The following is a 13749-nucleotide window of genomic DNA, read 5'->3' as shown; positions in this document are numbered from 1 at the left end:
GGGGTATCCTGCGGCTCGTCGAGGTAGAATTTCAGGCTGGGGGTCGGGGTCCTCCGTTTGGCAAGACCGGCCAGAGCCGGGACCCTAAGAGTCCGGAACTGAGCCTCCTCAGCAACAAGCAGGCCTTAGCTTCCCTTGGAGAAGGGGCAATCTGCTGGGCTGGGCTTCGCAGGACATGGGGACATTTAGGGGCTGCCAACTCTCTAGGCTGGAGGCAGGGGAGACCAGCAGGAGTGCGGCCCACCGGTTGGCATCCCCCCTAACCAAGGTGGCTCCTGGCACTGAAACGCTGTAAATCGGTCATCACTTGACAGCTTTAGAGAAGATCATGCAAATCAGGGGCAGGAGTTAGGCCACTCGGCCCCTCGAGCCTGCTCCTCCAGTCAATAAGACCATGGCCGATCCGATTCTGGCCCTCGATAACCTTTGACCCCCTTCGTTAGTCGAGAATCTATCTACCTCGGCCTTGAATATATTCACTGACCCGGCATCCACCGCTCTCTGTGGCGGGGGGGAGAATTCCTCAGACTGACCACCCTCTGAGAGGAGAAATTCCTCCTCATCCCCGTCTTAAGTGGGAGACTCCCTAATCTTTAAACTGTGACCCCCTCGTTCTAGATTCTCCCACAAGGGGAGACGTCCTCTCCACATCCACCCTGTCAAACCCCCCTCAGAATCTCATAAGATCACCCCTCAGTCTCTTAAACCCCAACAGGTACAGGCCCAGCCTAGGAACATAGGACTTAGGAGCAGAAGGAGGCCATTCAGCCCTTTGAGCCTGCTCCATCATTCAATAAGATCATGGCTGATCTGGTTATGTCTCAACTCTACTGCGCCCCATAACCCTCGACTCCCTTGTCAATCGAAAATCTGTCTAACTCGGCTTTGAATATATTCAATGACCTGCAGCCTCCACTGCTCTCCGGGGAAGAGAACTCCACAAACTAATGAGCCTCTCAGAGAAAATTTCTCCTCACCTCCGTCTTAAACGGTAGACCTCTTATTCTTAAACTCTGTCCCCTGGTTCTAGTCTCTCCCACAAGTGGATACATCCTCCCCGTGTCCACCCTCTCAAATCCCCTCAGGATCTTATATGTTTCAATAAGATCACCTCCCATTCTTCTAAACTCCAATGGGTACAGGCCCAACCCGCTCAACCCTTCCTCATAAGACAAACCCCCTTCCTCCCAGGAAAGAGTCAAGTGAGCCGACTCTGAGTTGCTTCTAATGCAAATTTTCAAATAAGGAGACCAAAACTGTACACGGTGCTCCAGATGTGGTCTCACCAAGGCCCTGTACAGCTGCAGCGAAACTTCCCCCTCTTTTATATCCCACCCCCCCTCCCCCCTCTCAATAAACACCAACATCCCACTCGCCTTCCTGACCACTCGCTGTGCCTGCATAGTAACTTCATGCAACTCATGTACCGGGACACCCAGATCCCTACGCCAAGTGTGTCCAACCTTCCCTTGTAAAACAACTACCCACCCACATCCCAGGTATCAGTCGAGTGAGCGGGGATGGGGGGGGCGAGAAAAAGGAGGTGGGGCATGTTTGAAAACCAGATGAAAATTGCACGATTGGAAGGCTTGGGGCCTGGCACAAAAAGGCCTCAAGTGAAGCCTGGACATTTCCAAATGTGAAGGGTGGTGGTGGTGGTGGGAGGAGGAGGGGTGAAGTCAGGATTTGACAATTGAGGGCTGAGCCTTGGCATCTCAAGGGGGCAATTAGGGACGGGCAATCAATTCTGGCCCAGCCAGCGACGCCCGCGCCCCATAAATGGATTTTTAAAACAATCTCGGCCTACCAGCCTGGCGTGAGATCCTGTCTAAATGACTAACTCCTTCTAATCTTTTGTTTTGAAGCCGTGAAGTTTGGGCGCATGTCAAAGAAGCAGAGAGACAGCCTCCACGCTGAGGTACAGAAGCACCGGATGCAGCAGCAGCAGCCAGGCAAGGCCGAGGCTGCGGTTCAGGCCTACGCCCCCGCTGCCTCCGCCCAGGGACCGGCCAAGCCCGCCCAGGACCCCTTCCCCGCCTGGCACAGCCCCGGCGCAGGCAAGCCGGGGCTCGGGGGTCAGGGCTACGGCCCCGGGGAAGCGGGCTCCTCCCCGGGTCAGCAGGGGCTACAGCCGAGCGACGTGAAGCACCGTCCCCTCGCCCCCAACCCGGGGTCCGGGGACTTCATCCTGCGGCCCGGCTTCGCCCGGCTCCACGGCTCAGCACCGCCCTCCGGCACACAGCTCGGTGAGTAACTCGCCGCGGGATCCGATGGCACGCCCCCCCTCCACCCCACCACCGAAAATCCCCCCACTATCAACGTCCTGGGGGTTACCATTGACCAGAAACTGAACTGGATCAGCCATATAAATACTGTGGCTACAAGAGCAGGTCAGAGGCTGGGAATTCTGCGGAGAGTAACTCACCTCCTGACTCCCCAAAGCCTGTCCACCATCTACAAGGCACAAGTCAGGAGTGTGATGGAATACTCCCCACTTGCCTGGATGAGTGCAGCTCCCACAACACTCAAGAAGCTCAACACCATCCAGGACAAAGCAGCCCCGCTTGATCGGCAACACATCCACAAACATTCACTCCCTCCACCACCGACGCACAGTAGCAGCAGTGTGTGTACCATCTACAAGATGCACTGCAGCAACTCACCAAGGCTCCTTCGACAGCACCTTCCAAACCCACGACCTCTACCACCTAGAAGGACAAGGGCAGCAGACACATGGGGAACACCACCACCTGGAAGTTCCCCTCCGAGCCACTCACCACCCTGACTTGGAAATATATCGGCCGTTCCTTCACTGTCGCTGCGTCAAAATCCTGGAACTCCCTCCCTAACAGCACGGTGGGTGTACCTACACCACAGGGACTGCAGCGGCTCAAGAAGGCAGCTCACACACCACCTTCTCAAGGGGGCAATTAGGGATGGGTAATAAATGCTGGGCCCGGCCAGGGATGCCCACGTCCCGTGAAAGAATAAAACCCACTACTCCCCAGCTGGCCCTGTGACCTGTCTCATGCCAAGTCCCATCCCCCTACACCCCTGAGCTCACTGACCGACATGACCTCCTGGACCAGCAGTGACTGTAAGGGAACAATCAGAAAGAGAGAGAGAGAGACAAAAGAAAGAGAGAGAGAGATAGATAGCGAGAAAGAGTGAGAGAATGATCATGGAATAGAATCATAGATTAGTGCTGAACAGAAGGAGGCCATTTGGCCCATCAGGTCCGTGCAGATTCTTTCCCAGTGGCTTGAAATCGTTTACAATTATTTATCCAATTCCCTTTTGAAAATTACGATGGAATTTCCTTCTGCTGTCCCTCTGTGGCTGCAGAGTCCCGATCTGAACCGTGTAATAGCCTCCATTTTAAACTACTTATTAACGTTTTCAAATCCCACCTTGTCCCATCCCTATCTCAGTAACCTCCTCCAGCCCCTACACCCCTCCCTATCTCTGTAACCTCCTCCAGCCCCTACACCCCTCCCTATCTCTGTAACCTCCTCCAGCCCCCTACACCCCTCCCTATCTCCGTAACCTCCATCAGCCACTACGTCTCTCCCTATATCTGTAACCTCCTCTGGCTCCTACACCCCTCCCTATCACTGTAACCTCCTCCAGCCCCTACACCCTTCCATATCTCTGTAACCTCCTCCAGCCCCTACAACCCTCCCTATCTCTGTAACCTCCTCCAGCCCCTACACCCCTCCCTATCTCAGTAACCTCCTCCAGCCCCTACACCCCTCCCTATCTCTGTAACCTCCTCCAGCCCCTACACCCCTCCCTATCTCTGTAACCTCCTCCAGCCCCTACACCCCTCCCTATCTCTGTAACCTCCTCCAGCGCCCTACACCCCTCCCTATCTCTGTAACCTCCTCCAGCCCCTACGCCCCTCCCTATCTCTGTAACCTCCTCCAACCCCTACACCCCTCCCTATCTCTGTAACCTCCTCCAGCCCCTACACCCCTCCCTATCTCTGTAACCTCCTCCAGCCCCTACACCCCTCCCTATCTCTGTAACCTCCTCCAGCCCCTGCACCCCTCCCTATCTCTGTAACCTCCTCCAGCCCCTACACCCCTCCCTATCTCTGTAACCTCCTCCAGCCCCTACACCCCTCCCTATCTCTGTAACCTCCTCCAGCCCTTACACCCCTCCCTATCTCTGTAACCCCCTCCAGCCCCTACACCCCTCCCTATCTCTGTAACCTCCTCCGGCCCCTACACCTCTCCCCATCTCTGTAACCTCCTCCAGTCCCTACACCCCCCCCTATCTCTGTAACCTCCATCAGCCACTACGTCTCTCCCTATATCTGTAACCTCCTCTGGCTCCTACACCCCTCCCTATTTCTGTAACCTCCTCCAGCCCCTAAACCCCTCCCTATCTCTGTAACCTCCTCCAGCCCCTACACCCCTCCCCATCTCTGTAACCTCCTCCAGTCCCTACACCCCTCCCTATCTCTGTAACCTCCATCAGCCCCTACACCCCTCCCTGTCTCTGTAACCTCCTCCAGTCCCTACACCCCTCCCTATCTCTGTAACCTACATCAGCCCCTACACCCCTCCCTGTCTCTGTAACCTCCATCAGCCACTACACCCCTCCCTATCTCTGTTACCTCCTCCAGCCCCTACACCCCTCCCTATCTCTGTAACCTCCTCCAGCCCCTACACCCCTCCCTATCTCTGTTACCTCCTCCAGCCCCTACAAACCCCCGAGTTCTCTGCACTCCTCCAATTCTGGCATCTTGCGCATCCCCCGATTTCAATGCAAAAATGAATGTTTGAAATTTGAGATCTTGCTGGACCAGGAGCCAGTGTAGGGCAGAGCTGGACCAGGAGCCAGTGTAGGACAGAGCTGGACCAGGAGCCAGTGTAGGACAGAGCTGGACCAGGAGCCAGTGTAGGACAGAGCTGGACCAGGAGCCAGTGTAGGACAGAGCTGGACCAGGAGCCAGTGTAGGACAGAGCTGGACCAGGAGCCAGTGTAGGACAGAACTGGACCAGGAGCCAGTGTAGGACAGAGCTGGACCAGGAGCCAGTGAAGGACAGAACTGGACCAGGAGCCAGTGTAGGACAGAACTGGACCAGGAGCCAGTGTAGGACAGAACTGGACCAGGAGCCAGTGTAGGACAGAGCTGGACCAGGAGCCAGTGTAGGACAGAACTGGACCAGGAGCCAGTGTAGGACAGAGCTGGACCAGGAGCCAGTGTAGGACAGAACTGGACCAGGAGCCAGTGTAGGACAGAGCTGGACCAGGAGCCAGTGTAGGACAGAGCTGGACCAGGAGCCAGTGTAGGACAGAGCTGGACCAGGAGCCAGTGTGGGACAGAGCTGGACCAGGAGCCAGTGTAGGACAGTGAGGACAGAGACGAACAGGTGAATCATTGTTCACATCTGCAATATGATGGGTGCCATCTTTCAGGATGAGACGTTAGCCTGAACCCTTCTCTGCCCGCTCGGTGATATAAAAAATACCCCGGTCGCTATTGGCAGAAGAGCAGGGGGGAGATCTCCCCAGTGTCTGGGATGATCTGGGTCATTATCACATTGCTGTCATGATTTTGTGTGTGTGTGTGTGTGTGTGTGTTTCTGACTGTGTTTCTTTGGGTATATCTGTATGTTTCCGACTGTGTGCATGTGTCTGTGTGTGAGTGTTTCTGACTGTGTGTGTTTCTGACTGTGTTTCTTTGGGTATATCTGTATGTTTCCGACTGTGTGCATGTGGCTGTGTGTGTGTGTGTGTGTGTGTGTGTGTGTGTACGAGTATGTGTTTCTGACTGTGTATGCATCTGACTGTGTTTCTTTGCGTATATCTGTACGTGTTTGTCTGTGTGTGTCTGTGACATGCCTGTGAACGTATGTGGATCTGTGTGTGTGTCTATACATGTGTGTATCTGTACGTGTGAGCATAAAAGATAGGAACAGGAATAGACCATTCAGCCCCTCAAGCCTGCTCCGCCATTTCAAATGATCATGGCTGATCTAGCTCAGCTCCACTTTCCTGCCCACTCCCTATACCCCTTAATTTCTTGGACCAAAAATGTGTCTATGTCTATCTGTGTGACGTCTGTCTCTGTCTGTGTGTGACAGTCTGTGTTATCTGTGTGTGACAGTCTGTCTCTGTCTGTGTGTGACAGTCTGTGTCTGTCTGTGAGTGACAGTCTGTGTTATCTGTGAGCGACAGTCTGTGTCTGTCTGCGTGTGACAGTCTGTGTTATCTGTGAGCGACAGTCTGTGTCTGTCTGTGCATGACAGTCTTAGTTATCTGTGAGTGACAGTCTGTGTCTGTCTGTGAGTGACAGTCTGTGTTTGTCGGTGAGTGACAGTCTGTGTCTGTCTGTGTGACAGTCTGTGTCGCCTGTGAGCGACAGTCTGTGCCGCCTGTGAGTGACAGTCTGTGTCTTTCTGCATTCTTCAAGTTCCACCTTAACCGTGAGATATTCAGTACTGAGACGAGTACTGTGCAGGGTTGGGTGGTCAAGGGTGGGGGCTAACAGTGGCCATGTAAAGGGTCAGACTCAGACTGACCACACACTGCAGTTCATCCTCCTAGTTTGTGGGGAGGGATGTGTCACCTGACTGAGGTGAGGTGGGTTGGGGGCGGTCTGAGGGGGAGCGACATCGCGCGTCTGGTGTCTGCCTGGGGAATCGAGTGATTAACCTGATACATTGGACTTTCATCCTCCCCCCACCCCACAGACCACGTGATACAGAACATTGTGAAGTCACATCGGGAGACATGCCAATTCCTACCCGAGCAGCTCCAGACCCTGCGCTGGAAAATATTCTCACAGACCGAGGTTGAAGCCTACCAGAGGAAGGTTAGAAAACCATAGATATCACCGGGGTTAGGCCGCTCTTAAGGATAAGCACAGGAACAGGCCATTCGGCCCCTCTGCTCCGTGCTGGTGTTTCTGCTCCACACCCGCCTCCTCCCACCCTCCCTCTTCATCTCCCCCCATCCCCATACCCTTCTATTCCTTTCTCCCTCGTGTGTTTATCCAGCTTCCACCCCCTTCAATCCATCTCCGCGATTCACCTCGTCCACTCTCCGTGGGAGCGAGACCCACATTCTCCCCACTCGCTGTGGGAGCGAGTCCCACATTCTCCCCGCTCCCTGTGGGAGCGAGTCCCACATTCTCCCCGCTCCCCGTGGGAGCGAGTCCCACATTCTCCCCACTCCCCGTGGGAGCGAGTCCCACATTCTCCCCACTCCCCGTGGGAGCGAGTCCCACATTCTCCCCGCTCCCCGTGGGAGCGAGTCCCACATTCCCCCCACTCCCCGTGGGAGCGAGTCCCACATTCTCCCTGCTCTCTGGATAAAGAAGTTTCTCCTGAATTCCCCATCGGATTTATTAGTGACCGTCTCATATTGATGCCCACTCCCCCTTAGTTCTGGTCTCATCCCCCAGAAGGGGAAACATCTTCCCTACATCGACCCTATCGAAACCCATTCAGGATTTTAAAGACCTCGATCAGTTCACCCCCCCTCAGCCTCCTCTTTTCTAGCGGAGAGCTCCAGTCTGTTCAATCTTCCCTTATAGTTACAAACTCTCAGTTCTGGTATCGTCCTTTTTTTGCACCTTCTCCGGGGTCCCTAAATCCTTTCCATAACACAGAGACCGGAACTGTTCACGGTCACTCCGAGTGTGGCCTAACCAATGCTCGACACGCCTTTAACCCCACTTCTCCGCTTTTCAATTCTACCCCTCTCGAAATGAATCCCAGTGTTTCAAAAAGAGAATTGGATAATTATTGGAAGGGCAAAAAGGCAGCGAAGTAGGACTAGGCGAGTTGCTCGTGTAGTGAGCCAGCATGGATACGATGGGCTAAATGGCCCTGCATTTTTTTCTTTCTCTCCCAATAATTATCCAATTCCCTTTTGAGAGGCGCGATTGGATGAGCCGTGGGGAGAGTGATGGGGAACTAAAGCTCCCCGTGCTCTCAGGTAAATCGAAAAGTGCTCAAGGGGCTTGAACATGTTCCTTTTGTTTGCAGAGGATGGGTCCCTGTGTACGAATGTATGTCACTTCCATCAAGCGTAACTGAGCCATATACGAACTTGACTGATCATCTCTCATTGGCTGTTAGTGTAGCTACTAGAGTTGACTTGCCAACCCATCGGCACCCTTTTCTCCTCTAGTATAAATTGTTGTGATGGCGCGAAATTTGGCATTCTTGCATTTGTCCTGGTGAGTGCAAGAAGGAAAGGTTTGGCGACATGCCTCTCTTTTCAGGCACAATCGAGTCTCTTTTGTAGTTTGTCACACTTCCTCAGCATTGAAATTCGTGGGCTATCAAACGTCGGAGGTTACACAGTGGCGCCCAGATCCAACCGGCCTGTCTCCCACACCCTAGGTGGCAGAATATAGACATTCCCTGCCCAGCCCGCCCAAAATCGATGGGATCTCCTGCAAAAAGACCTGTCACCCATCTACCGTCCCCTTCCTGGAACTAATAACCCTCCACTTCCCCCATCTCAGTGCCCCGCCCCTGCGGTTTTAAAGGGAAGTCTATCGCATCCTTTACCAAACCCGGCCCTAGTTTTCTGTCCTCCTCCCTCACGCTGGGAATGCTCCGACTGAAAAAAAACTGTTCCCGGGTTCCTGTTGACCACCCCCATGGCAATGTGCCCTCTTGCCCCTCAAAGCCCCTATTTACGACTTTTAACCGAGGAAAACAAAAGCCGTGGAAAGGGGGTGGGAGGGACCAGGGGTGAGGGACTGCAGTTCATGTGGGCGAGACTGGGAGAAGCTGGGACTGTTCTCCTTAGAGCGGAGAAGGTTAAGGGGGAGGCCTAATCGAGTGAAGAACTAGAATTGTTAGAATGGATGAAGCACCAATGGAGGCCATTCAGCCCGTTGTACCTGTGCTAGCTCTAGGCACAGAGCGGCACATCTAGTCCTACTTGCCCACACTTTTTCTGTAGTTCTGCATTTGGTCCTTTCCAAGGAACTGCCCAATTCCCTTTCTGGATGCCTGGATGGACCCTGCCTCCTCCCCCACCCTCTCAGGCAGCTCATCGCAGATCCTTGCACGAACACCGGGTTCCCCTTCCGTCTCCGTCGCTTCTTTCGCCAACCCCCCCCCCCCCAACCTCGAGTCGGCGCCCTCTCTTGGTTCTCGATCCCTCCGCCAAGGGGAGCGGTTCCTCCCTGCCGGCTCCCGCCCCAAAACCCCCTCACGACCCCGATCCAATCCGACCCGCGTGGGGATCATTCCGGGCTCAAGTCCTTAACCGGTTCCCCCCCTGCCGCCGCCTCATCCTCCTCTCCCTCCACGAGGCCTTGCTTAGCTCTTTAAATTTGCGTTATCGCTCAATTCACTCTTCTCTTCCCACCTTCCTTCCCTTCCCACTTGCCCCGCCCCGACGCCAGTCCACGGAGGAGATGTGGCAAAAGTGCGCCCACAGCATCACCGACACCATCCAGTACGTGGTGGAGTTCGCCAAACGGATCGAGGGGTTCATGGAGCTGTGTCAGAATGACCAGATCGTGCTACTCAAAGCAGGTAAGAGCTGAGCTTAGCTACGAGCCTCTTAAACCCAGGGAGAGGCCGCGGGAGGGAGATTTACCCCCGAATGGGACCCGGGATGAGGGACTTCAGTCCGTGTGGGAGAGACTGGGAGAAGCTGGGATCGTTCTCCTCAGAGCGGAGAAGGTTAAGGGGGAGATTGAATCGAGGCGTTCGGAATCAGGAAGGGGTAAATAAGGAGAAACTGTTTCCACTGGGCAGGAGGGTCGGTAACCAGAGGGGGACACAGATTGAAGAGAATCGGGGAAAGAACCAGGGGGGGAGATGGGGAGAATTTGTTTTTTATTTACACAGCGAGTTGTTGTGATCTGGAAGGCGCTGCCTGAAAGGGCGGTGGAAGCAGATTCAATAGGAACTTTCAAAAGGGGGGGAATCGGATAAATATTCAAAGGGGAAACATTTGCAGGGGCTGTGGGGGGAAAGAGCAGGGAGGGGGGGGGCAGTGGGGACTAATTGGATAGACCTTTCAAAGGGCCAGCACTGGCTCGATGGGCTGAATGGCCTCCCCTGAGCTGAATGATTCTAACGGAATTCGCCAAGGTGCTTCACAGGAACGTTACCAAACAAAAATGCGGAGATATTAGGAGTAGGCGGAGAAAATAGGTAAATCTTAAAGGAGGAGAGACAGAGAGAGAGAGAGGGGTGGAGAGGTTTAGGGAGGGAATTCCAGAGCTCAGGGCCCCCCCCCAGGCAGCTGAAGGCACGGCCGCCAATGGTGGAGCGATGGGGAATCGGGGGAATGGGCAAGAGGCCGGGATTGGATTAAATATTTTAGTTGACTCCGGGATGGGGAAAGGGGGGTAATTATATTCCTGGGGGGAACCCAGCAGGTAGGGAGGGCCCCCTGACTCTGAGGCAAAGGCCACAGCCTCGCCGGGTCACTAACGTCTTGCTCTGCCTCTCTCCTGGTGTAGGCTCCCTGGAGGTGGTGCTTCTGCGAATGTGCCAAGCCTTTAATCCCGGCAACAACACAGTCTTCTTCGAGGGGAAGTACGCGGGGCCTGAGCTCTTCCACGCTCTAGGTAAGGAAAACCTCTCCCTCTCGGGTATCGATCCCAGCTTCCAGACTCCCACTGAATATTCCAGAGGGAGAGGGACTGGGATATTCCAGAGGGAGAGGGACTGGGATTCTGGAGCTTGGCTCAAACCGTACATCTCTCACCTCTCTCTGAACCTCTTCCTCTCTCTCTCTCTGTTTCTCGATTCTTTCTTTGGCTGCTCTGCTTTTCTCTCTTTCTCCAGCTCTCTCTCTCTCTCTCGCTGTCTTTCTCTCTGTCTTGCTCTCTCTCTCTCTCGTTGTCTTTCTGTCTTGCTCTCTCTCTTTCTCTCTCTCTCTCTCGTTGTCTTTCTCTGTCTTGCTCTCTCTCTCTCTGTCTTTCTCTGTCTTGCTCTCTCTCTCTCTCGTTGTCTTTCTCTGTCTTGCTTTTTCTCTCTCTCTCGTTGTCTTTCTCTGTCTTGCTCTTTCTCTCTCTCTCGTTGTCTTTCTCTGTCTTGCTCTCTCTCCTTCTCTCTCTCTCTCGCTGTATTTCTCTCTGTCTTGCTCTCTCTCTGTCTTGCTCTCTCTCTCTCTCTCACCCTCTCGCTGTCTTTCACTCTGTCTTGCACCCTCAGTCTCTCACTGTCTCCATATTATTCTGTCTCTCTCCATCTCTCTCTTCTCCCTATCTCCCTGTCTCCTTCTCTCTCTGCCTCTCTCACTCCCTAACTCTGTGTCGCTCTCTGTCTTTCTCTTTTCTGTCGGCTTTTCTCATTCTTGATTGTCTCTCTCTCTCTCTCTCTTTTGCTGTCGGTCTCTGTCTCCCTATCACTCTCTTTTCATCTGTCTCCCTCTCTCTCTCTCTCTCTCTGCCTAACCTTCTCTCTCCCTTCCCCTCTCCCTTGCTCTATCTGTCTCTCTCTCTGTCACTCTCTGTTTCCACTGGGCAGGAGGGTCGGTAACCAGAGGGGGATACAGATTGAAGAGAATCGGGGAAAGAACCAGAGGGGGAGATGAGGAGAATATATTTTTTTTACACAGCGAGTTGTTGTGATCTGGAAGGCGCTGCCTGAAAGGGCGGTGGAAGCAGATTCAATAGGAACTTTCAAAAGGGGGGGAATCGGATAAATACTCGAAGGGGAAAAATTTGCAGGAATGTGGGGGGAAAGAGCAGGGGGGAGTGGGAATAATTGGATAGATCTTTCAAAGAGCCAGCACAGGCACGATGGGCCGAATGGTTTCCCCAATGCTTTAAGAATCTGATTCTCTCTTGTTCTGTGTCTCTTGTTCTCTCTCTCTCTCCCCCTCTCTTGCTCTGTCTCTGTCATTCTGTCTCTCTCACTCTTTCTCTGTCTCTCTCTCTCTCTGACTCTCTGTCTCTCTCACTCTCTGTCTCTTTCACTCTCTGCCTCTCTCATTCTCTGTCTCTCTCATTCTCTGTCTCTCTCACTCTCTGTCTCTCTCACTCTCTGCCTCTCTCACTCTTTGCCTCTCTCATTCTCTGTCTCTCTCACTCTCTTTGCCTCTCTCACTCTCTGTCTCTCTCTCTGTCTCTCTCACTCTCTGTCTCCCTCTCTCTCTGTCTCCCTCTCTGTCTCTCTCACTCTCTGTCTCTCTCACTCTCTGTCTCCCTCTCTCTCTCTCTGTCTCCCTCTCTCTCTCTGTCTCCCTCTCTGTCTCTCTCACTCTCTGTCTCTCTCACTCTCTGTCTCCACTCTCTGTCTCTCTCTCTCTGTCTCCCTCTCTCTCTGTCTCTCTCACTCTCTGTCTCCCTCTCTCTCTGTCTCTCTCACTCTCTGTCTCCCTCTCTGTCTCTCTCACTCTCTGTCTCCCTCTCTCTCTGTCTCCCTCTCTGTCTCTCTCACTCTCTGTCTCCCTCTCTCTGTCTCTCTCACTCTCTGTCTCCCTCTCTCTCTCTCACTCTCTGTCTCCTCTCTGTCTCTCTCACTCTCTGTCTCCCTCTCTGTCTCTCTCACTCTCTGTCTCCCTCTCTCCCTGTCTCTCTCTCTCTCTCACTCTCTGTCTCCCTCTCTGTCTCTCTCACTGTCTCCCTCTCTCTCTGACTCTCTGTCTCCCTCTCTCTGTCTCTCTCACTCTCTGTCTCCCTCTCTGTCTCTCTCACTCTCTGTCTCCCTCTCTGTCTCTCTCACTCTCTGTCTCTCTCACTCTCTGTCTCCCTCTCTGTCTCTCTCCCTCTCTGTCTCTCTCCCTCTCTGTCTCTCTCCCTCTCTCATTCTCTGTCTCTCTCACTCTCTGTCTCTCTCACTCTCTGTCTCTCTCATTCTCTGTCTCTCTCACTCTCTGTCTCTCACTCTCTGTCTCCCTCTCACTCTGTCTCTCTCACTCTCTGTCTCTCTCACTCTCTCTCTCTGTCTCTCTGCCTCTCTCTCTCTGTCTCTCTCTCTGTCTCTCTCTCTCTTGCTCTATGCTTTTGCTGTCTCCCTGCTCGTATCTTTCCCTCGATATCTCTCCATCTTTCTCAATCTCTCTCTCTCCGTCTGCTGCATCGCAGGGTGAGTTAATCCCTCTGAAACACGACGGGAGCTCTGAATGCTATTTTTTTTTCTCTCTCGCTGTTAGGCTGTGAAGATTTGACCAGCTCTGTGTTTGAGTTTTCGCACGGCATGTGTTCACTGCGCCTCTCTGAGCCCGAGCTGGCACTCTTCTCCGCAATGGTGCTCATATCCTCAGGTAGGGCTCCATGAACCACAGAGGGCTAAGCGGGCGGAGGGGGTGGGGGTGGGTGGGAGGAGAGGGTTAGAGGTTGCCAAGAGGTGTCAGCTGTGGCTCAGTTCATAGCACCCTCGCCTTTGAGTCAGAGGGTTGTGGGTTCATGTCCCACTCCCGGAAACCAGGAACTGTGATTGTACTCGAAAGAGTTACATGCGATCTGTTGATAACTCGAAAGAGTTTAGAGGTTGCCAACCTCCAGACCTGGCCTGGAGTCACCAGCAATTACAGATTCAGCCCCAGGACACTGCTGCGAGCAACATGGGGGCAAACAACTGCTCCTTAAACTAAAACACTTCTCGCTTCTTATTAAATATCAGAGTCGTGACCAGAACAGACCATTCACCATTCGATTAGGTAATAAGGAACCTATCGGCCATCCTGATTGGCTGCCCGGAAAGGCATCGCCAAGACTGGCAGGTCGAGCGACCAATGGCGGGAGAGTATGCGGCAGGTTAGGAGGTCACGCGATTGACCCCCTCCAACCGCCAACCTGAGTTGGGA

At 53.7% G+C, this 13749-nt stretch overlaps 1 protein-coding gene across 1 annotated transcript; it reads left to right on the top strand.

The window, feature by feature from the left end:
- Nucleotides 1–1865: 1865 nt before the first annotated feature.
- Nucleotides 1866–13206, top strand: LOC144678554 (nuclear receptor ROR-alpha A-like; the record flags this gene model as incomplete). Its single annotated transcript, XM_078538304.1, has 5 exons — nt 1866–2246; nt 6705–6826; nt 9383–9515; nt 10454–10561; nt 13096–13206. Coding segments are annotated over 5 exons (855 nt in total), but the record flags the coding sequence as incomplete, so codon positions are not given.
- Nucleotides 13207–13749: the final 543 nt, after the last annotated feature.

Source organism: Cetorhinus maximus, unplaced genomic scaffold, assembly GCF_964194155.1.
Source record: "Cetorhinus maximus unplaced genomic scaffold, sCetMax3.hap1.1 HAP1_SCAFFOLD_4619, whole genome shotgun sequence".
In the NCBI taxonomy this organism is placed as follows: Eukaryota; Metazoa; Chordata; class Chondrichthyes; order Lamniformes; family Cetorhinidae; genus Cetorhinus; species Cetorhinus maximus.
The sequence above is the reverse complement of the archived record's forward strand: the minus strand, read 5'-3'. Positions and strand labels throughout refer to the sequence as shown.